Raw genomic sequence first — 22,587 nt, forward strand, 5'->3', positions numbered from 1 at the left:
AATATCTGTTACGGTCGCCATATTGAAAATACGTAATATTTATGTTAGAAAATCGGGAAAAATTTTAAAAATCATAAAAAAATTAAATATTCAACTTTAATAATACAAATTTGATAAAAATATAATTTAAAACTTTTAAATGTACACTTACATCATGGAGCTCGGAGTCCTCTGTTCGAACACAGTGAGGGCAAAAATCTAAATGACGACCTATCCTTTCTCCACGGAAGCCGCTGGCAGACTGACCTCCCACCACTTATGTCAAGTTATATATCGTCAGAAAGTATGATGTCATCTCCGCCATTTTGTAAATCTATATTTATTATCCGATTTTAACAAAAAAGTTTTAAAATTTATAAAAAAATTAAATTAATCAAAATTTGATTAAATTTTTTTAAAAAAAAACTTTGCATATTTTCTTACGGCCTCCATCTTGAAAATATGTAATTTTTATGCTAGAAATTCCAAAAAAAATTCCAAAAATTATTTTAAAATTGCCTACTTCAAATGTTTAGTTATTAAAACGGTTTTGTTCACCGTATTATTTTATTTTTATTTTATTTCTTAAATATTTTTTTCTGTTATTTTATGATATAAAAGAAAATTGAGATGGTTTTTTCCGTGTGCTCCTGATTATTCTTGTCAATATGATGATCTGTAGTGACTTAATATTTACTAGTTCAAAACCTCTTGGTGTTACTCAAATATGTTTCAAGGTCACTTGGTCCTTTAGTATGTATAAAAAAAATTTCACGATGGTCTAATTGGCTGTAATTAGCTAACGACGAAGAAGGTCATGATGTCCCTAAATGACTTGCCTATACGTCTGATATTGTCATGACTCGGTCTCATGGTCCGGATACACTTGGCCTGTATGTGTGACTTTGTACATGAACGATTTATAGGTTACTCAGATTATCGAAAAACCAGACTTTCATGTTGGGCTTATCGGCAATGTATTTAATTCGTGGATAATTGTCGTATATAGTCTTAGTTTTATTTCTGAAGAGAGAATGATTACTAAACTCCACGAAAGTTAATGGAAAACAGAATCGAAAATTGATTTAATATTTAGTTACACTTGTTACTGTTCAAGTATCCAACCAAGGACCGGAACTGATCGAATCAATTTGTAATTTGATTGTAAATTGTTTGGTGAATTTAGGAATTTTTCTCGAATTTATAGCTAAATAATTACACGATATCAAGATGGCGTCCAAATATCCAGGTGCGAGCACCTCAGTAATAATAAATGATTACTGCACTCTAGCGGGTTAGAATAAAACTAGCATGATGGTAATGATAGTAAGACGAGTACACACACAAGATGGTGTCCGACCAGCAGACGAAAACAAGATGGTGGCAATGACCACTATCAGGTGGTAGCTCCTGGTAGCATGTACTGAACATAAAATGTCGGATCCATGATGGTCAAGGTCAAAGTCAAATTTCAAGGTCAAGGTTAAATTTCAATTTCAAGATCAAATTTCAAGGTCAAGGTAAAATTTCAAGGTCATGTTCAAGGACAAGGTCAAGGTTCAAGGTCAATGTCAAAGGTAGGTGGCTTCTGTGGAGGAAGGATATGTCGTTTTTTTTATTTTTTGCTCTTACCGATTTAGAACCAATAACGGGAATCGATATAATCATTCAGTATTCTAATAAGTTAATTTTTTGGTGAATTTTGAACTTTTTTCATTAAAATCGGGTAATAAATAAAGATTTTCAAGATGGTGCCTTAAACGAAAATAGATACAAGTAGTGACATAATTTAAAATGTTGGGTGTGGTGTAAGACGTTTTTATTACTTTTTATTGAGAATTTTTTAAAATATATTGATAAATTACTCGTTTACTCTCGCCGGAAATCAAACCGAGGACCGAAAACAATTAAGTAAGTAAACATTTGAAGTAGGCAATTTTTAAAATATTTTTTTGGAATTTTTTCGGAATTGCTAGCATTATAATTACAGATTTTCAAGATAGATGCCGTAATGAAACATGCAACATTAAGAGGATCCAATATGGCGGTCGTAATTTAAAGTAATGACATCGTACTCAACCAAGATGGCGGGCGTAACAAAACATGCATTATTAATATAATCCAAGATGGCGACCGTAACAATGAGTGCAACAATGGTTTTAAGTAATATTTTATTAAATTTTTATTATTTAATTCGTTTAAATATTATTTTTTAATGATTTTTAAAAAAAATTCCTGATTTTCTCGCATTACAATTACGGATTTCAAGATGGCGGCCATGATGTCATACTAGGTGACGATTAATATACTTTGACATAAGTGGTGGGGGGAGTCAATCTGCCAGCGGCTTCCTTGGAGGAAGGATTGGTCGTAATTTTTTTGTCCTTCACCAGGTTCGAACCGAGGACTCCAAGCTCCATGTTGATAAAGTATGTTTTTAAATTTTTTTTAAATTTAATAATTGAATTTTTTTATAAAATTTAAAAAAATTTCATTAAAATCGGATAATAAATAAAGATATTCAAGATGACGGGCGTAACGGAAATTGCAACGGTGACGTCATAATCCTAGATGACGTCAGAGGCTTATCGGAGGCTGTAGACATGGATGTTTAAGCCTCTTTTAGGATTTTGTGTTCTTTCTAAGGCAAAAGACTTTTGAGGTATTCGAAGACCTAACTTTGAATTTTGGAGGAATAAAACGAGAAATTTTTCCTCAAAACTGTAATTTTGAGTCATTTTTGAGTCCAAGATGGCCGCCGTGACGTCACTAATTTAAGATGGCGAAAAACACCACCACTACACCCTGAACCATATGCCCGGAATCCCTTTTACATACTACTACAGATATATTTCCCCAACAAAAAAAAAATACTTTTTTTTCTCCAAATATTTTCTTTGCATAACCAATGCTTATACCACAAAAAATATAAATTCTAGCTAACTAGAAAGCACATACATACTTATTTATTTTGAAAATGGCATTTTTACATAAAATATATTAGTCGAACATTGTTTGAAAACATTACATTTGTACGAAAATTCACTCTGTAGTACATTATTTGCACATATTTGCTCTGCAATCATCACACATTGCTTTTCCACACACACTGCAAACGTTTTTTGTTTTCTTATCCTGGCTGCGAGGACACAGACGACAACTTCTCCTTTTCCCAGTTGTTTTTTCAGGGGATTCTTGTTCGATTTCTTTCTTCAAAAATCTTTCAATGGATAATCGCAGTTCTCTGGGCAGCCTGTTATTTTTCATTCTCCTGTCCATGTGTTTGTGAACAAGTTCTCTCGCAAGTTCCTTTAGAAAGGTATATCTTGGTATTTCACAATTTTTTGCATAACGGCCACGTAATACAAAACTATTAACCGCAGCAATATTCAAACTTGCATAAAAGAGAGCTAGTGGCCATCTATTTGTTCGGCGGTTGTTGAATAATTGGCACACTTTCTGTCAAGAGAATCAACACCTGATTTGTGTTATTGTAAAATGCAATAATCCCAGGTTTGCCTGTTTCTACGTAAGTTGATTCGGTATGGTGCATTGTTGAAATCAGAAGCACAGCTTGTCCTTTCTTTGGAACATAATAGAGAAGTGTGATGTCTTTAGTAAATCCGTAGATACTACTGCCTTCTTGTCTTTTTCTATTTGGTAGGAATGTGGCTGGTATTTCTTTCTTGTTTTTCTTCAGTGTTCCAACATAAGTAAGGCCCCGGTTGCGTAATTCCTCGGCAACTTCAACGGAGGAAAACCAGTTATCTGCAGTAATATTACAGTTGGTATTTACAATCGGTTGAACTAGGTAATTGTAAAACGGCTTGTGTTGGTTTTAGAAATTTTCCGTCTACTTGCGGGAGTAACTTGCCATCACAATCCTTCCCAGTGTAAATATATGCATTGTAAAAATAACTTGTTCTGGAATCACTTAGTATCATTAATTTGATTCCATATTTTGATGATTTATTCGGCATATAGGCCTACATGCGTAATCTGCAACGTCCTCTAAAACCAACCAGCATTTCATCAATGCATGCCAATTCACCGAGTGAGTAATATAACTGAGAGCTTTTCACAAGTTCATTTAAATCCTAGATATAGCTGCGGAAGGATCATTTTCTTTTCGTTGTTCCCTGTCCTCATAATTATCAAAACGCAAACATGACAGAAGGATTAGAAGCCTCTTTACAGACATAGGTGAAGTGATAAAGTTTTAAACTTCAAAGACAGTGTAACACAGTGTAAATTATGTTTAGACTATGTTTGTTGGTACTTATCTTTCAATAAAACTTTCCTGCTTTTTTCCCATTATGAGTTAATTTTTTTAACTTAAATTTTACTTTTTAAAACAATAAAAATAGTGTATCACTTGAACCCATGTATTGGGGTGAAGCGATACAGACAAAAGTAATGCATTGTGTATCACTACTGTGGAATGCTGGGGTGAAGAGAGAGTATTTTTATAGTTTATTATTACTATACTGAGTATGAGAGAGTAAAATAGGCATGTTTAAGCATATGTTAGCGTAACTGCTGGCTCTTATAGCACATTTTTGTTTCTCATAATAAAAAGTTTAAGGAATACATAAAGTTTGATAGGTATCAAACAAAAAATAATAGTAATCAGTACCTACTCAAAATACCTACTATATATCACACATATTAAAATTGACCAATCTGAACACAGTGTTGACAATCCAAATACCAAAACAGAAATAATCTAACTAAAAGTTATAAGGAAATTTCAAACGTCCATAATGAAGCACACTTGGTTGAGGTAGCTAGGAAATGACTTCATGAGGATAAACTAAAACTTTTTCTGCTATGTCTGGCCACACAAATGTGTACTTGTGATTCCTATAATATTTTAGAAATTTTAGTTCCACTGTTCTGTTCTTGCAGTGTTGTTGTGGTTTGCCATCACATCCGAAACCTGAGCAGCATAGTGTTTTTTTCCTTGTTTGTTTTTGAATCTTTCAACTTGACTTTGAGGAAATCTCCCTCTCATATATGCACGTAATCTGGTAATACATTAGTGTCATTTTCTTGTTCTTCATGAACATCAGAATCAGGATTTTTTTCTGTTTCCTCTTCATCAGAGCCAGATAGATCATCTGGATCTGATTCACTGCAAGAGTTCTTGTTTGTCACACTTCTGCCTGTCTCCACTTGAAGTTTCCCACTCCTTTTGGTTCTCAGTTGCTGTCTGTTCTTTCCATAACGCATCTCCTGAAGAATATAAATGAGGCTCTTTTCCATAGCATTTTCAATAGGATTTGCATCCACACCCTCATTAGGCAGCTGCTTGAGAAATTCATTGTGGTCCAAAGGAACAATGCCTGATTTCCTGATCCCACTTTTGATGTTTTCTGTAGCCATGTTCTGAATACTGTCCACAAGCTTCTTGAGAAGACAAGGAAAGTGGACTATGCTTAAACTTCCACGGTTTCCCTGGTTTCGCCAAGATTGGAGAAGTTTTCTCCACTCAGATTTTAGCGGCCGAAAAAAGTCCATATCTAATGTTTGCGCATAGCGTGTTGAATATTTCGGTAAAGTTATAAAAGTTATATTGTTCTCAAAACATGATCTTAAGACTGCTTCAGAGATATGGCTGCTAAGATTATCTCCAATCAATACCCTGGGGGCAGGCTGTTTTCGAAGATAGGGTAGTGCGATAGTAAAAAACCACTCAAACTTATTTTGATCGAACCACCCACTTTTCGTACATTCATATATTGTCCCTGTGGGGCCTTTATTTCTCCAAGAGTCATATATATTTTCTGCTTTATAAAACACGTAAATGGGAAGAAGAGTTCCTTCTCCGCTACAGGAAAACATTAGTGATATTGATGACTTTGTATAGTCTGTTATGTTCTCTGGGTGCTTTTTACCTCTCCTGCAAATAATCTTCTTACTCCCTGGGTCGTCAGTAAGATTAGTCTCATCAAAATTTACAACACTCATAGGATGTACACCACTGAATGTTATTTCAAGGTTATTGAAATACTCGTTTACTGTGTCTGCAGATACAGCTGCCCGTGCTCTCTTGATATTTTCTGACATTCTTGCAGTTAATTCGTTTTTATTCCTTCGCAAAAATGAAACAACCCAGTCATATCCAGGAAGGTTGTTCTGGAACTTACGAATATGCCTTCCCAAAGAATCCAAATACCCTTTCACAAAAAATCGTAGATCCATATATGTCATTGGAAATCCCCATTCTCCAAGAATGATCAGTTTCTCTGAAATAAACAAAATATGAATTAGGTAGGTACAGATGAAGTCAAGCCCTATCTTTGAAATAATTGTAGTCCATAAGATCAAACACTTAGCCTTACCTTTCAAAATAGCTTCTTCAACATCACTTAATGTTGTCTGTCCTCCATATTTTCTCTGTTTAATGTTTTTACATTTTCTGTAAATCTTCATCTTATCAATGTTGTATTTTTTAGCTACTTCTCTGAATGAAATTTTCTCGTTTTTCACTTCTTAAACAGCCTTTTCCAGATTATCTAAATTGACAGGTACGTAAGGCTTTGACCCTGGTCGCCTTTTGTAGTGTCTCGGCATTCTTTCGCTTTGCAACAAAGACAAATAATTTATAAAATAAAAAAAATACTTGTTGGGGTGAAGTGAGACAGTGTATAATTTCACCCCTTTAAAGTGTTCATAAAACAAATATTACCTTAAAATTCAAAAATAAATTTACAGAACAAAATATAAATATCAAGTAATGTTGCTAAACAATGTATATTACCTGGCCACAGTAGTTATATTTTGTAGTAAATACAGCAAATATGTTAGATCCAATAAGTTTCCGTCAACCAAATAAAAACACATAAACAGAACCACAGAACTCTGATTATAACCTCTCTACTGGGCTAGAAAAAGGCGGGAACACCAAGCTGATTTTCCAAAGATATAGAACATGCTTTGATGAATACAGTGCATTGTTGTTTTGTGATTGTAGAGACATCTGTGCTTGGGAAATATATTTTTCTCAGAAAATTGGAAGTGTTTTATCACTTCACCCTCCTGTATCACTTAACCCCAAAATACGGTAACACATATAAAAATTTCCCGACCAGTGCCGTCTGTTGCAAATAGAGATTCCAGATCTTCGTGGTTTGATTTGAACACTGACCAAAAGTACAAAACACCTAAAAATGCGTCAAACTCCATGCAATCCAGGTCAGACAACTCAGATTTATTTTCCATTGAATATTTTTCTTTCAATATTTTTAGTTTTTTGTTGGTGTGTAAAATAACTTTATCAGCAATATCTTGAGTAAAAATACATTTCCACACTTCTAATGGTGTTTTAGTAGTGGGTAAATTCTTTGCTGGCTCTTTTTAACCCGGTAAATGAGAGACAATATTGTGCTTAGGTGTTCTAACAGTTTTTGTTGCAGGTGTAGAACACCGTTTGTACATATTTTTACCATAATAGTATTTAACTTTTGAATGTTCACTGACCAAATCACTGCTTCCATGATATTGTCGCTCAATGTTTTCACAGTCCATTTCTTGGCGATGTTGAGTTGCACATTCTTCACCATTATCTTGATTTTCGTTTTCATCACAGCTGATTTCAGAATCTGAATTTTGATTACTACCTGGAAGATAATCATCTTATTCTGTACTTTCATCACTTAAGTCACTTCCAATATCTTTCAAACACTTAGAAATAGTTTCGTCATAATCTGGATCGCCCACACGCACACATGTTCGTTTAGAAGCCATTTTATCACTTCTGAGATAGAAACATATCTGGTGACGTGGTGTCACTACGACACCAAGTTATCTTTACGACCTGATATATAGCACCAGACAGCGATAACAAATCTTGAAATCTGACACTGCAGGAGGAGACTATGTGATATCCAAGCGAAAGGTAGATGGCACCACAAGCAAGTAAGTGCCTTGAACTGCACATAGATGGCAGCGAGTTAAAGTTCTGCTGGGGTCTGGATAAGGGTTAGTCTTGTTTATTAGTGATTCTCAGATGTCTCAGAGCTTATTATTATATATGACTGAGTAATGGTATTTTCGTTTGAATTCCACCTGATAAAAATATTACAAGTGATGATTTAGTAGCAAAAATTCAATTAATTAAATTTAACTCTAAATAAATGACATGACTCATTAAGTAAAAAATCCTTCATGGATAGTTCTGTTTCTCAGAAACAACCAGAAGCACTTGGAGAAACCACAAGAATAATCGGGAGCACACGGAGAAAACCGTCACACAATTTTTTTTAATATCAAAAAATCACAGAAAAAATAATAATAATTAATAATAAAAAATTAAAATTAAAAAAATATCAAAAACAGCTTCTGCCAGCTTGTAAACTTCTCATTTGTCGAGAAAGGATAAAGTTATAGTACAATAAGAATTTTTAATTTTTTTGTTTTTTATTTATTATTATTTTTATTATTATTATTTTATTTTTCTGTGATGTTTTTAATATTAAAGAAATTTGTGTGACGGTTTACTCCGTGTGCTCCCGATATTTCTTGTGGTTTCTCCAAGTGCTTCGGGTTGTTTCTGAGAAACAGATCTATGCATGAAGGATTTTTTACTTAATGAGTCATGTCATTTTATTCATAGTTAAATTTAATTAATTGAATTTCTGCTACTAAATCATCACTTGTAATATTTTATCAGGTGGAATTCAAACGAAAATACCATTACTCAGTCATATATAATAATAAGCTCTGAGATATCTGAGAATCACTAATAATCAAGACCAACTTCCTTCTCTTAGGTGCTTAGCGAAGCCATCCTTCTTTTGCGATCGTTAGTGAGCATCCTGCATCCCACATAAAAGAACTAAATAATATTTACCTGTAAGCAGCTTGTGGTGTCATCTGTTGACAAGAATCGACACTACTTTAAACCGGTTATTTTGCATGATATAAATTAACTCTCACCACTGAATGTTGCTATTGTAGTCAGTTAGAGCCAAGTAGTCTCGTAGCCACGTAGCCTCATGTCCTGGAAACTTCGTAGTCCTGTAGCCTCGCAGTCTCGTAACCTTGTGTTCTGGAAGCTTCGTAGTCCTGTAGCCTCGCAGTCTCGTAACCTTGTAGACCTTGTGTTCAAATTCAAGGACAATGTTCAAGGTCAAGGTCAACATTCAAGGTCAAAGTCAAAGTTCAAGGTCAAGGTCAAATTTACAGGAAAAATTCAAATTTCAATGCCAAGGTCAAATTTCAAAGTCAAGGTCAAAGTTTAAGGTCAAAGTCAAACTTCTAGGTCAAGGTCAATCTTCAAGGTCAAGGTCAAAGTTCAATGTCAACTGTCGAGGTCAAATGTATGGTGAAAAGAAAAATATATAAACATGGCATCAGCACACTCTAGCAGACGAAAACAATATGGTGGCCTCCAGCGGACGAAGACAAGATGGCGGATGTGACATCATACCAGCTGACGATATATACCTTGGTATTAGTGGTGGGAGGTTAGTCTGCCGGTGGCTTCAGTGGAGGAAGGATAGGTCTTCATTTTTATTTTTTTGCCCTCACCGTGTTCGAACCAAGGACTTCAAGCTCCATGACGTAAGTGTAATTTTTTTTATTTTTGTAAATATTTTTTTATTAAATTTTGTATTTTAAATTCGATTTATTATTTTTTTTATAAATTTTAATCATTTTGCCGATTCTCTAACATAAAAACTACGGATTTTCAAGATGGCGGCTTTAACGAAAATGGCATCATTTGACTTGATGTAAGTTTTTGGACATACGCCATTGCTAAGAACTTTTTCTGTTGAAGAAAAACTAATAAATAAAATAAATAAATAAAAATAAAAATAAAAATACTCAAAAAAAGATACAAAAAACACACAAAATTAAGCAAACAATTGCTGTTGTCAACAAGGATATGAACACCACAAAATATTCCGAAACAGGAATATGGTCAGCAAACAAAGAAAAAACAAAGAAAAATGTACTAAGAGAACGAAAAAATCCCCACAAATGATGACAACACAAAAATATTGAAACCCAAAATAATTCAGCACAACAGTTGTGAGTATTTTTATTTTTATTTTTATTTATTTATTTTATTTATTAGTTTTTCTTCAACAGAAAAAGTTCTTAGCAATGGCGTATGTCCAAAAACTTACATCAAGTCATGCACTCCCATTGCACAAATCTTTTAAAGATAACATGGCATCATTTGTTTTTTAATAATTTGAAACCAAATTTTAATTATTTAATTTTTTATATATATTTTAAAATATTTTTCATTAAAATCCTATAATAAATAAAGATATTCCAGATGGCGGCTGTAATTGAAATTGCAAAGGTGACGTCATCATTCAAAATGGCGGAATGTTCGAGAAAACAAAATGGCGGAGATCTGTCATCCAAGATGGCGGGTCCAAGATGGCCGCCAAGGTCAAGGTCAAAAGTCAAGGTCATCCAAGATGGCCGCCATGAGGTCACAATCCATGATGGCGGTCAGCTCCTCGGCTCATCCCCCTGAACCCTGTGCCCGGACATACATTCCTATACTACTTTTGACCTTGACTTGAACTTTGAACTTGACCTTTGACCTTGAACTTTTTGACGTGTGACATTTGTCGGCATTAAATTCAATCTCTATTAATGTGGTTAATTTTTATTATGTAAAACGAGCAATCACAGTTCTTTTGTCGAGTTCCCAGCCAGATATTAGTAAATAAGTACACGTATTATTATTTGCATATGAGCACATCTACTCCTCTGACAATGCATCAAACTAGAAGTTTCAACTTCAAAACTTGTGCTTGACTTAATTGAAACGTAACTGCGGCTTTCCGACCACTGCTTAGTAGCATCGTACACAACGAGGCGACCTTACTGACCTGATAAGGAAACTTCGTGTCGTCTTCAGCCTGTACCCCACCGAAGATTTTCTGCTGTATGTTCTGAGACCTTCCTCTGATGTTTGCAAACACGTCAGATGGCTGTGAAATATGCCTTGTAGTGTTCTCAGAGTATCCAGATCCTGAAATACAAAACAAATAAGTAGCCTTTTGCAGGAAACGAATTAACTTAAAGGGAATAAGGCATTTTGTACAATTTGTAACATATATTTTAAGAAGCCTAAGCTAGTTTATTCAGACCGTAAGTCTATTTTAATGTCACGAACATTAAAAGTAGGTATCATACACCGATCATCAAATTTGAAATAGTTTTCGTATATTTTAGCTATCACATAATATTGCTATGATTGTGTATGTAAATTAAAAATATTTGCTTTATTTTACAATAAAGATATAAGTAAATATAGAATGTTGGAAACAGTACCTAATATAATATTTTATATCAGGAGTTCCCAAATCTTTTCAGTTCGCGGTGCACCTACCGATTAAGTATTTTGTCGCGACGTTCTAGTCTAAATATGTGTATGATGACAAAAAAAATTAGAAGGATAAATTTTTTGTTGACACTAGGTACAAAACTGAACACAACCACAACCTGAGGCTTACATAGAAGTATACATTAAAATTCAGTGGCACGTTTTTGTGACGTGTGAGCTTGGTGAACTCCATACATTTTTTCAAAGTGCGGAATAAGGCTTGACACTGTAACTCTCATTTCTCGCTCCACATTGATCTTATAGTAGCGCCGAGGGGGAGCGGTAAGTAATATCAGCATGTTAAAGATTGGCCCCTTAAAAGGGGAGGGGGAAGTAGCGAGGTAGGTTGGAGCCGGTGAGGGTAAAGGCAGATGCTATTCGACGATGGTGTTCTCGGCTGCTTGTCATGTCATATCCCTCCCCCTGGCCCGGACACCCTGGTGACATCACTGCTGGTTCATCCTCCCGAAGGCGCGCCCCGAACCCGGAGTCGCAGTTCGGCCGGCCGAGATGCTCAAGCCAGCCCCGCGCAATGCCCGTTTCCTCAGCGCCTTTCACGGGGCTCTTAGCCCAAACCGTTACAGCACGTGTTCTATTGTTCTGCTGTACTCGCGAGCCGAGGTCGTCAAGCTGCCGGACCCACGTGTAGCAATATAGTCCTTTTTTGAAAACATTAGGAGACGTAACAAAACATAAAGGTATGTCAAATGAAACGTTTTGATAGTAAAACTTCCCTGCAATATATTTTGTAAATTAAAATAGTCATAGAAAGTAGTAATAGCAAGATTTAAAATACGTTATGAAAATGCATTACAACAATTATAAACTTTAGTCTCCATTTATAACAGCGTGAGTATAGGTAGCGTAGTGGCAAAGCGGATGGGTGATGCTATAGAATTGATTATTGATGTGGTTCAATACCATCTCGCTAAAATAATTTTTTCTTTTACTTTTTTAAATTACAGAATACTGAAATAAACGTATTATGCTTTAAGCAATAATATATTTATATATTTTTTTTTATCTTATTGCTATAATATTATTAAATATATAACATTCCATTAATTTTATTATTTCATACTAGGTAAATTTATTTTTACTTAAATTAAATTATATGTTCACAAGTACTTAAAAAAAATTAATACTCAATTTAAAATACAATGTTTGTTAGGAAACATATTTCCATAAATTATTAATGAATAAACTAACCCTTCATAGAAACACAGACCTGTTAGCCTAAATGAAAATGTGAGATAGTTTTTCTTCACTTTAGGTTTAACTTTATTATGCTAACTATGCTTCTTTCTTTGTCTCACTGGGATGAAAAAAATGTTAGTTGCAATTTTTGAGTAAATAGTAAAATAATTTAGTAATCAAGTAACGTATATAAAATATGTGAATCAGAATTGTTATCTTAATATTACAATGAAATTATCACCATTACTACTGTGAATTAGATAGATGAACTGCTTGATTAATGTAATATTATAAATATATAATAAATAAACTACAGTAAAACAAACGCAATTTCCCTTGTATTCATTAAATTTTAGATTTTGAAACTAATCTACCAATGAAATTTCAATATCGTTATTTTAATAATTGCTCTGAATTATTTTTTAATACTAAACCCGCAATTTATATATATTTAACAAGTGAAGTATAAAAAAAATTCAAAAATCATTCACCAGGTTACATATATTTTTTTAATAAACAGCTGCAATTTTCTTATATTTTTAGTATTTGGTTAAATGGACAGCAACCGACGGCGTGTACCTTGCCACCAACATAACTTGTAGTCTAACCAGCCGACTGGACGCGCGTGTCTGTTCAACCTATCTGAAGTTCCTAGACAACTGACTAGATGTGGCTGGCCACTCACTGCTTTTGCCGGCCACTGATTGTACATTGCTTGTTAATCGACTGTCATGTAGAACTACTCTAAAAATATTTTTCAAGGCATGCAAAGGACTCGCTTCGCCTTCTAAGAATACTGTAAAAATCGAGATATGCTAGTAATTTCTTTGTTTGTACTTGTCAAATTGATGTAATAATTTTTTATCTATAATTTCCTTGCTTTTTTTCCTTGAATGTTAAATTTAAATAAATGAATTTTTTTAAACTGAAATTAAACTTTTGTATCAAGTAATCCGAACCGTGGTCAGAATCAACCGAATCAGTCAGTAAATTAATTGCTGAATTTTTTCCCCCCGAATATACAGGTTAATAATTACGAATTTCTAAGCTGGTTTTCAAGATGGCACCGGTATCTTCCTGGCGGCTGGTTGATGGGAAATTTAAGCAGGTTTTTAGGATTTTTACCATTATTTTAAAAAAAAAAAATTCAAAAATAATCATTTTGCATTAACCAAGGATCAAACCAAGGACTGGAATCAATCAAATCAATTAGTGGCTGGTAGATGAGAAATTTATACATATTTTAGGTTTTTTTCATATTTTACTAAATAAATAATTTTTTTACTTGAAAGTACAATTTTTTGCATTGAGCAAGGATCAAAACAAGGAGTGAAATAATCGTTTTAATTAGCGAATTTTTTGATAGATTTAGGAAATTTTTACGAATTCCTAGCTTAATAAATACTGAGTTTTAAAAATTGTATATTCCAATATGGCGGATGTGGAGTCATCTAAACGGCCACCGACCTCCCAATCAGAGACATCGAGTGGCGGACACGTCCGAACATGGCCGAATCCTTACGATAGGTAAGCCACAACTGAGTAAGCCACCAAGCCATATTCCCATAAAAAAAAATGCATTGTGTTCGTATCCCCTATTTCCTGCTACTCTACTCCGATATGCTTGCTTTGCTCGGCAACTGCGTTGGCTGGTTTTCTGTTAACATTCTAGGTTTCATGTGTATGGAGTGAAGAATTCTTTCTTCAAACTTTTATGCACACCTTTATACCCGTGGATATAACAAAAGGTACGGCAGAAATTGGGCATTGTGTATGGTCAGTTGAGACATATAGAAATTAATAAGAAATATATCCTGTAGTCAGGAACCAAATACAGGAAGCATCACATATCAAAAACGTAAATTGTAAAAGTCTTCACAACAAAATAATTAAGTTTAACTACAGAGGCTGCTATCTGATTTGCTTGTCACAGTGGAATAACGGTTGTGTCGTCTGCTAGGGAGCGACACTTTTTAAAAATAATGAAATAACTGTTTACCATCGTTAGTGTGTGTCAAACTATAGTAATGTATGAGAGGTCATGTCACATTTATATTTCAAAAATAGTTTACCAAGGGGGCACCATCTTTAATTCTAGCTTGTGCTTCCAGACGACGCCATTTTTATATTTGCCGCTAAAGTATGCTAGTAGTTGGCGCCACATTCCAAAACGTAAAAGGTGCCACAATAAAATTTCAAAAGATGTAAAATGTGCTACAATTTAATTTAATAATACATAAACAATGCCACATTAAATTAAAGATAAACGTATGCGGTAAATAACACCACATTTAATTTAAAAAATAAGTATTAATATTAAAACTCACCAAATTTAAAATTTAAAAAATATTAACTGGTAAATTTCAGTTCAATTTTAAAATAATAAAAAGCACCAACGGCTTTGTCGTCTACTAGGAGTAAAGGCGCGAATAGCACGTATATCTGAACATCTTGGGTTGGCATAGTTCGCCCAAGGATATGCATTAAAAAATCCTTATAGTATTATGTATCTTTATACTCTTTAAGATTTTAGTGATAAATACATAGCATTACCTTGTTTATTTAAAAAAAACTTTATAGTAAATTTTAATGTTAGGTCTGGCTTTCTCTGTTTATTACATAAGGATAACTTTTAATTTATTTATATTAATATATGGAAGGACAGTATGTTATAGGCATACCATATTTATAAATTACAATCCATTAAATTGTTTGATTTAATACAATTCCTTGGGCATACGCCATTGCAGATTTTCACTGTTTTCATGGAAAAAATTCAAGAACGCAAATTAAGAAACATAAACCCACCGAGAACAAGCCTAAACAGCTATGTCAAACAGACAAACACAACGATGTACCTAAATATGTATTATGGACAACACATCGACGACAGAACAGACGTAGGTACACATTCAGACTTAAATACCAGACAGCACAAGTATTCCGCGGAAGGAATTAAGTCATGAAAATAATAATAACAGTACAGACGAACACCGTGCACTAACAAAGACGAGACAGTTTCAACAATAACAGTAAATGCAGACAGACAACAAAACCTCGGCAAAGCAGCAAATACACGAACACAACGATGACGATAAACAGATATTATAGACAACACCGACGAACACATTGGTTTCCTATGACAGAACATTTGCGACGTTTCAGGAACTGGCATCCGTTCCCTTCATCAGGCAAGGTGACTTTTGTGGTAAATTGTTTTCTTTTTTGACTAAAGGTATCCATATTTTTTTAATTCAATACTTTGTTGGCTTATAATATTGTTATTTCTGACAATAAATACTGATTCCTTTGGTTTACTTTCAATTGAGTGTTCTTCCTGTATGAGTAGAGCAGCAGTGTCCCAGAGTATTTTGTGACTGTTGTCACAAGCATGTTCAGAAAGTTTCACCCTGCTTTATGTTATTTTTATGTTCTTTAATGCGTGTTGAAAAGGCCCTGCCGTTTTTCCAGTGTACATTCACCACATTCACAAGGGATCTGGTAAACACAGTTCTGATATTGTAACTTATCTGTGGAATGGTTTTACTCTGGTAATCATGCGTTTGATGATAGAATTTGACTTGTAAACTGTTCTTAGTCAGTGTTTGTTTCCCAATCGTATTATATTTCCGAGAAGCCACGAACATAGGGAATAACCAATGTACCACTTGGCTTATCTGTATATTTTTGTTGAGTATTTTTGGATTTGTTTGTTGTGATGTGCTTTTTTGTAATGTCAGGTATTTTTGCAAGCAGTTTATATTTTAAGTTATGTTCCTCAGAAACTGATTTACTGCCGGAAAAATAATTTCAGCTACGTTAATTATTAAGATGTGAAATATGACAGTTTTGGTGCTTTTCGAATGGTTTGAATTGAAATGAAGGTATTGGCCTGCATGTATTGGTTTCCTGTATACTTTAGTGGTGATTTTGCAGTTTTTCTGGAAACTAGGATGACAAGGAAAGGATGGTTCCCTTCAGTTTCCATTTAATATGTGAGCTGTATAGATGGTCTGAGTGAATTGAGGAAATAGGCAAACTCTTCTTATTTTTCGGGGCCATGTTAACAGACAAAACAATTGTTGTCAACATAACGAATCCAGATTTCATTACGGGTGGTCGTTTACTTAAGTGCTTCTTGCACGAAACTCTCCATGAAAATGTTGCCATTCCATCTGTTTGCTGATAGAATTCGTATTTGAACTGCAAATAGGTTGTATTGACACAAAAAGTGATAAGTTTCATGAGTGATGGGATAATTATTTCTGTTCGTTGTTTCAAGGTGCTGTCATTTTCCAATTTAGTTTTCACAGCAGTAATTGTTTCTGGTACAGGGACGTTAGTGAATAGGCTTTGAACATCAAAGCTTACGAGTAGGTCAGTTGATGCTATTTATAATGTCTTGGTTAAGATGATGAAGTGACAAGAATCATTAATAAAGGTAGGTGTTTGGCCTGTGAGTAGTTCGGCAATTTTAGCAGAAATTTAGAAAGTTTTTTATATGGATGATTACAAGAGCTAATAATAGGTCGCGAAGACAGGCCTGGACCGTGGATTTTTGGTAGGCCATAAATGTAAGGTGGCTCACTGCTGTGATGTGTTAGGGGAATCCTGGTTTTGACTGGTAAAAACGACTTATGGATACCTTTAGTTAAACCAAATTACCACAAAAATCACTTGCAAAGCTCAGATTACTTGCTTAATGAAGCAACCCCCGACAGCCATTGCTGGCTGACTGACAGGGCTATCATAATTGCCCTGCCGGACCCAGTGGCCGAACACCTGGAGTTGGCATCGAACCCCGGAGCCAGCAGGGAGAACCAGGCGAGTGGTTGACCTCCAGTTGTAAAATAGGGATGAAGTTTTTGGCGTGGGGTGATGTCAAGGAGATTTTTATTAACTAAGAAGCTCTTTCTGAGATTGTCCGGTCAAAGTGGCCATTATTTAATTTAAATTTGAGTCTAAACGGTCTTAAGCTACTGTAATTGCGTGTGTTTCCATCCTTGGGCTGAGAGCCGGGGGTGAGGGTGAGATTTGATTTTAACAGGTAGCTTTGGCTGTTCATTTCAAAGAATGTTAGATTTGGTTTAATTTAATGAGCTAGTAAATTTAATTTTGATTTAAAATTAATTATTCAGTCGCTGTGTTTCTGTGGAGAGTGCTGGATATAATACTTAACTGTTAAGTGTGCTAGTATGTCGTGTGTGTGCCGAAATGTTGAGACCGTGGACCACTGATCTCCTCCCTTTAACGGTAGTAGGGGCTAGGCCAAATTACTTGCAAACCAACAACCATCACAGCAATAGGTGCGCGACCAATCAGGGGAGCCCTCGCCTGCCATTAGCTGTGCTAGTTGAAGAGTTGAGCCTGAGCAGCAGAAGGAAGAGGTGGTACGAGGAGCAGCTCTCCAATAACCTGCGGGAACTTCGATCGTAGCTGTGGCTAGCACTTCTGAGTGCTACCCAGTGCCCAGTATTTAGAAAGGTGCCTGTGTGTCTCGAGCTCACAGTTGTAGGTGAAGTGTGTTACGGTAGTGTATATTTAACGTCCGACGAGCTCAGCGACACCCGGGGTGTTAGAACCCCTGCAGCCTAGCCCTATCCCAGCTAACTCCCGGGGGAAGGTCAGTGGGTGCACCTGAGCTGAAGGTATGGCTGAAGGCGCAACAATGGACGCCAGCCTCTCAAGCAGTGGCGATCAGCCTGGCTGGACCACAGTTGCAAGCAAGAGGGCAAAGCGTGCCCAAAGCGACCCAAATGTAGACAGCGACGTCTAGGGGGACCCCGCCCCTACTCCCGCCCCCCAAGCGCATTCAGCGCCCGCAACCAAGGCTTCCAAAGTAAAGCCATTTTTCGTGTTCCTGGATGTAGGTCACCAATTCCCGAGGGTTTATCACGCCCTCGTATCAGCTTTGGCGGAAAAGCTTGTCTGCCAGAACCGCGGTCGTGACGAACTTATGATTCACAAAGCCAGTATCCCGGAATACCACCGAGCCATCAAGGCCCTAGAGGCCATAGGAGGCCAGCATTCCGTCATGCTTCAGCGGGACGAGATGCCTAAGAAATTGGTCTTGCGTGGCGTACACCGCCACACCCCCAGGACTTCCTGAAATATGAGTTCAACGCTGCCAAATTACCAGTGCAAAATTGTTGGTTTCTTGAGAACCGACAGCATCGCGAGAAGTGCGACGCACTGGTTATTGACGTACCGCAGAGCTGCTCATCCTGAAAGAGTTCGCTGGCATGGCCATCCGTGTCGACAACTACCTCTGGCCCTAGTCAATGTAGCAAAAGCCAGCGGTTCAACCACGTTGGCAAGGGCTTCAGGGCCGCTCCTATCTGCAGGTGGTGCAGTGGCCCGCACCGCGCCCCCGACTGCCCTCTGGCCGGGCAACAGGAGCACAAAATGTGTGCTCTCTGCGACGAACAGCACTAAGTCAACTACAAGAAGGAAAGCCGCCTTCCCCCCAGGCACGCAAGGAGCGCGAACAACAGTCTCGCCGCGACATGCGCGCGAACCAGCGAGCCGCAACTCAACCCCCGCCACAGCAACCAGACCCCTCAGGCTACTTCGGTCCACCGAGGCCGAATCCCTGGGCTACCCCACGCTACCCCCGCCCCCGATCCTCGGCCAGTACATGGTCCAGGCGGGAGGCAACAGTCGAGGCCCTCCAGCACCGTGAGTCCAGCTACAACGAGCTGCAAACAATCCCTGGCAGCGCAAGCCGCGGCAGAAACAATCAAAACAGCTCAAGAAAATTGGACTGGCCACAAGAGTTGCAATGGCAGGCCTTAACAGTCTACCCCAGCTGTCCCAGCTGTCCCAGCTGCCCCAAACCATAGAAAAAACCGCACAGTCCCCGCAGCAGGCAGCACCTGTCGCCGCAGAGACCATGGCAGTTGACGCAGCCCCAGTACCACCAACTGCCCCGCCCACACCCGCCACCAACACGGAAGTGCCACATCTGGAGGATATTCAATCCATTCTCCAGGTCAATAAGGCCATAAGGGCCAACGCCTAACTGCAAAGTGCCATCGGCCCACTATGCCAGTTGATGGTAATTTGGCTCGATCCAGCCACATCCGTGGCCGACAATATCCATGCTACCATGGATTGTGTCTGTTCGCTTGCCGACACCACCCATGGCGGCAACTTATTTAGACCCGAGTTGCAACACAACCCCGGCCAGTAGTTTTAAGTTACATTCCCTCTTATTCTGGAATGCACGTGGCATCAAAAATAATTTAACGGAATTTATAAACCACCTGGACAAATATAAAATAAAATAGCAGCGATAATTGGAACCCACTTAGTACCGACTGAGATTAACAATTATAAATTATGTCCTTTACAGGCACGACCGAGACGCTAAAAGCGGCGTAGTATCCCTGGCAGTCCACAGCAGCATTAGGCACTCTGCTTGCCAGCTCCCTGATTTTAAAAACTTAGAAGCAATAGGAATAAATTTATCTATAAACTGTCAACAAATTAAAATAATATCAATGTATGCGATCCCAGGAAGGTCCCTCAGTGTGGCTGATCTGTATGCTCTGTATGGGACAGCCCCGAGCTTCCTCGCTGTAGGTGACACAAATGCGAGACACTTAGAGTGGAACTGCAAGCGTGCTACAGCGAATGGTAGGTACTATATACCCACCAGCTAAATAAAAAATATCATGTACATGCTCCCTCCGAGCCTACACCTGACTCAGGCAGGCTGATATACAAGTGTGTCAACATGGGATTCGAACTCAAGGTTGTACACGATATGTCGTCAGACCATTTCCCTGTTCACTTGATATTCGATGATGCAACCCTAGACTCAAACCCACCGCGTAAAATTAGGGATTACAAGAACATGGACTGGCAACGTTTTAAAAACTATTTAACGATAAATCTCCCTGATGCGGCCTATATTTGCATTGAAAATAGCGAAAACCTAGATTCCGTGATAACAGGACTAACTGCAAAAATCCAGGATTTTATCAGCCAGGGCATTCCAGAAAAAGAGGTTAGGCTAGCACATGACGAACTGCCAGAGTACATCCGCCGTTTGATTTCACAAAAAAAAATTGACTGTGGCACGAATAAACACGGTGTCGTACACAACAGACGAAACGCCTAATAAACGAACTACAACAGCCATATCTGACCTATTTTCACTCTGGCGAAGCAGCCAGCGGAAAGCGAAAGAAGCAAGACTCAAAACCCAGGACGGTAGCGCCTAGACACTGACGAAACGACTCTAGAACAAATCGGATAAAATCCCGGCCCTTCAAACAAACAATGATGTAGCTTTCCAGCCCCGCAACAATGTGCAAGCTTTCGCTGATGTCTTGGAAACAGCCTTCCAGCCAAATATGCAGCCTTGTTACAGGCAATTCACAGCGCAAATTTACCACGAAATTCGTGTCAAATTGCGACAACCCACAGTCTCTGAACCCTTGCGAACCCAAGCACAGGAAGTCAAGTGAACTATCGGAAAAATGAAGCCACGCAAAGCCCCTAGGAATGACAGCATACAGGTGGTCGTTCTCAAACTCCCGGACGAGGCCCTAGAATATCTAGCCGAATTCATAAATGCAATGCTCACAGTAAATATTTTCCCTTCCCAATGGAAGGCAGCTAAAGTTATAGTCTTCCATAAGCCAGTTAAAGATAAAACATTACCCCAGAACTACAGACCAGTCAGTCTATTAAATACTGTGTCAAAAGTCGCCAAGAGTATTTTACTACAACTACTCAATCGACACATTTACGACAACAACCTACTGCCAAATGATCAGTTCGGCTTTTGCAGTACTCATTCGGCAGTGCACCAGCTTGTGCGTCTCACAGAAGAGATAACAAGCGCATTTAACGTACAAGACTACGTAGTCGCTATGTTTAGAGACGTATAAGAAGCCTTCGACAGAGTATTTCATGCGGGGCTAATCTATAAACTTTATCAAACAGGATTCCCTGACTGCTACATCAAGCTAGTCGCGTCCTACCTAGCAGACAGAACCTTCAGAGTATTTACTGAAGGGGCTCTATCTGACCTTAAACAAATAAAAGCAGGAGTGGTTCAGGGAAGTATCATATGCCCTGTCCTCTTAAATATATATGTATATGTCAGTGACATGCCACGCCACGCACACCACCTAGTGAAGCTGGGCTGCTATGCAGACGACACAGTGATGTGTAGCAGGTCTCACATCCTCCAGCTAGCCACAAACAGGCTACAAGTCGCACTCACTGAGTGAACACAACTAAGCCAGAGGCCATTATGTTTACTCGCAAGAATCTCCTCCCCTGCAGCCCATAGGCTGAAATCGCGTTTGTTTGACGAACACATCCCACATAAGGACGTGGTGAAATACCTAGGCGCCCACATGGAAAGAAAACTGCTCTAGCGACACTACATTGACACCAAGCGAAAGCAAGAACAGGCTAGAATGAGCTCCGTATACCCAGTTATGAGTAGGTGATGTTGCAGCAGGGTTAAAACCGGCTTACTGCTCTACAAAGCTCTCATACACACTATTATAACTTATGCAGCCCCTGTTTGAGCAACTGCAGCCTCCACACACCTGATAAAACTACAGCTAATTCAGAACAAGTGTATTCTAATCGCCACAGACGCCCCAGTGTACTGCCCTGTAGAAGCATTGCATCGCGAAACCGAGTCAGAAACTTTGCAAGACTTTTATATCCGAACCACTCAAAATTTTACGGTAAGTGCGTAAATAATTTAAACCTTCATGTTTCCTCGGTCGGGAATTATGATCCCTACGTGGAACAGAAATACAAACGCCCCAAATCAATCCTCGCTCATCGTCCCTCGAAGCGACGCGCCACTGGCCGAACAGCCGGCCAATAACAGCCGCGCTGCGCACAGCCGAGGCCGGACCTCAACCTAGTCGTTGCGAACCGGTGATAAAATTCCGCCCATAAGATTTGTATTGCTGACAGTTCTTCGTCAATAGTTTTAAGTATTCATCTATTATTTCGCGTAAACAATAGTTATTAGTATTTAATAAATACATACTGTACCGTGCCATGCGGAGCTTCCT

General features: G+C 37.7%; 1 protein-coding gene across 1 annotated transcript in view; it reads right to left on the reverse strand.

Moving 5' to 3' along the window:
• The window catches only part of LOC134531360 (trypsin-4-like), a 178,056-nt gene that overhangs the window by 105,169 nt on the left and 50,300 nt on the right, over window positions 1-22,587 (reverse strand). The window contains exon 3 of the mRNA XM_063367059.1: window positions 10,839-10,981. Within this exon, the coding sequence (XP_063223129.1) occupies window positions 10,839-10,981 (143 nt within the window). The remainder of the gene's footprint in view (window positions 1-10,838; window positions 10,982-22,587) is intronic.

Source organism: Bacillus rossius, chromosome 3, assembly GCF_032445375.1.
Source record: "Bacillus rossius redtenbacheri isolate Brsri chromosome 3, Brsri_v3, whole genome shotgun sequence".
NCBI lineage: Eukaryota > Metazoa > Arthropoda > Insecta > Phasmatodea > Bacillidae > Bacillus > Bacillus rossius.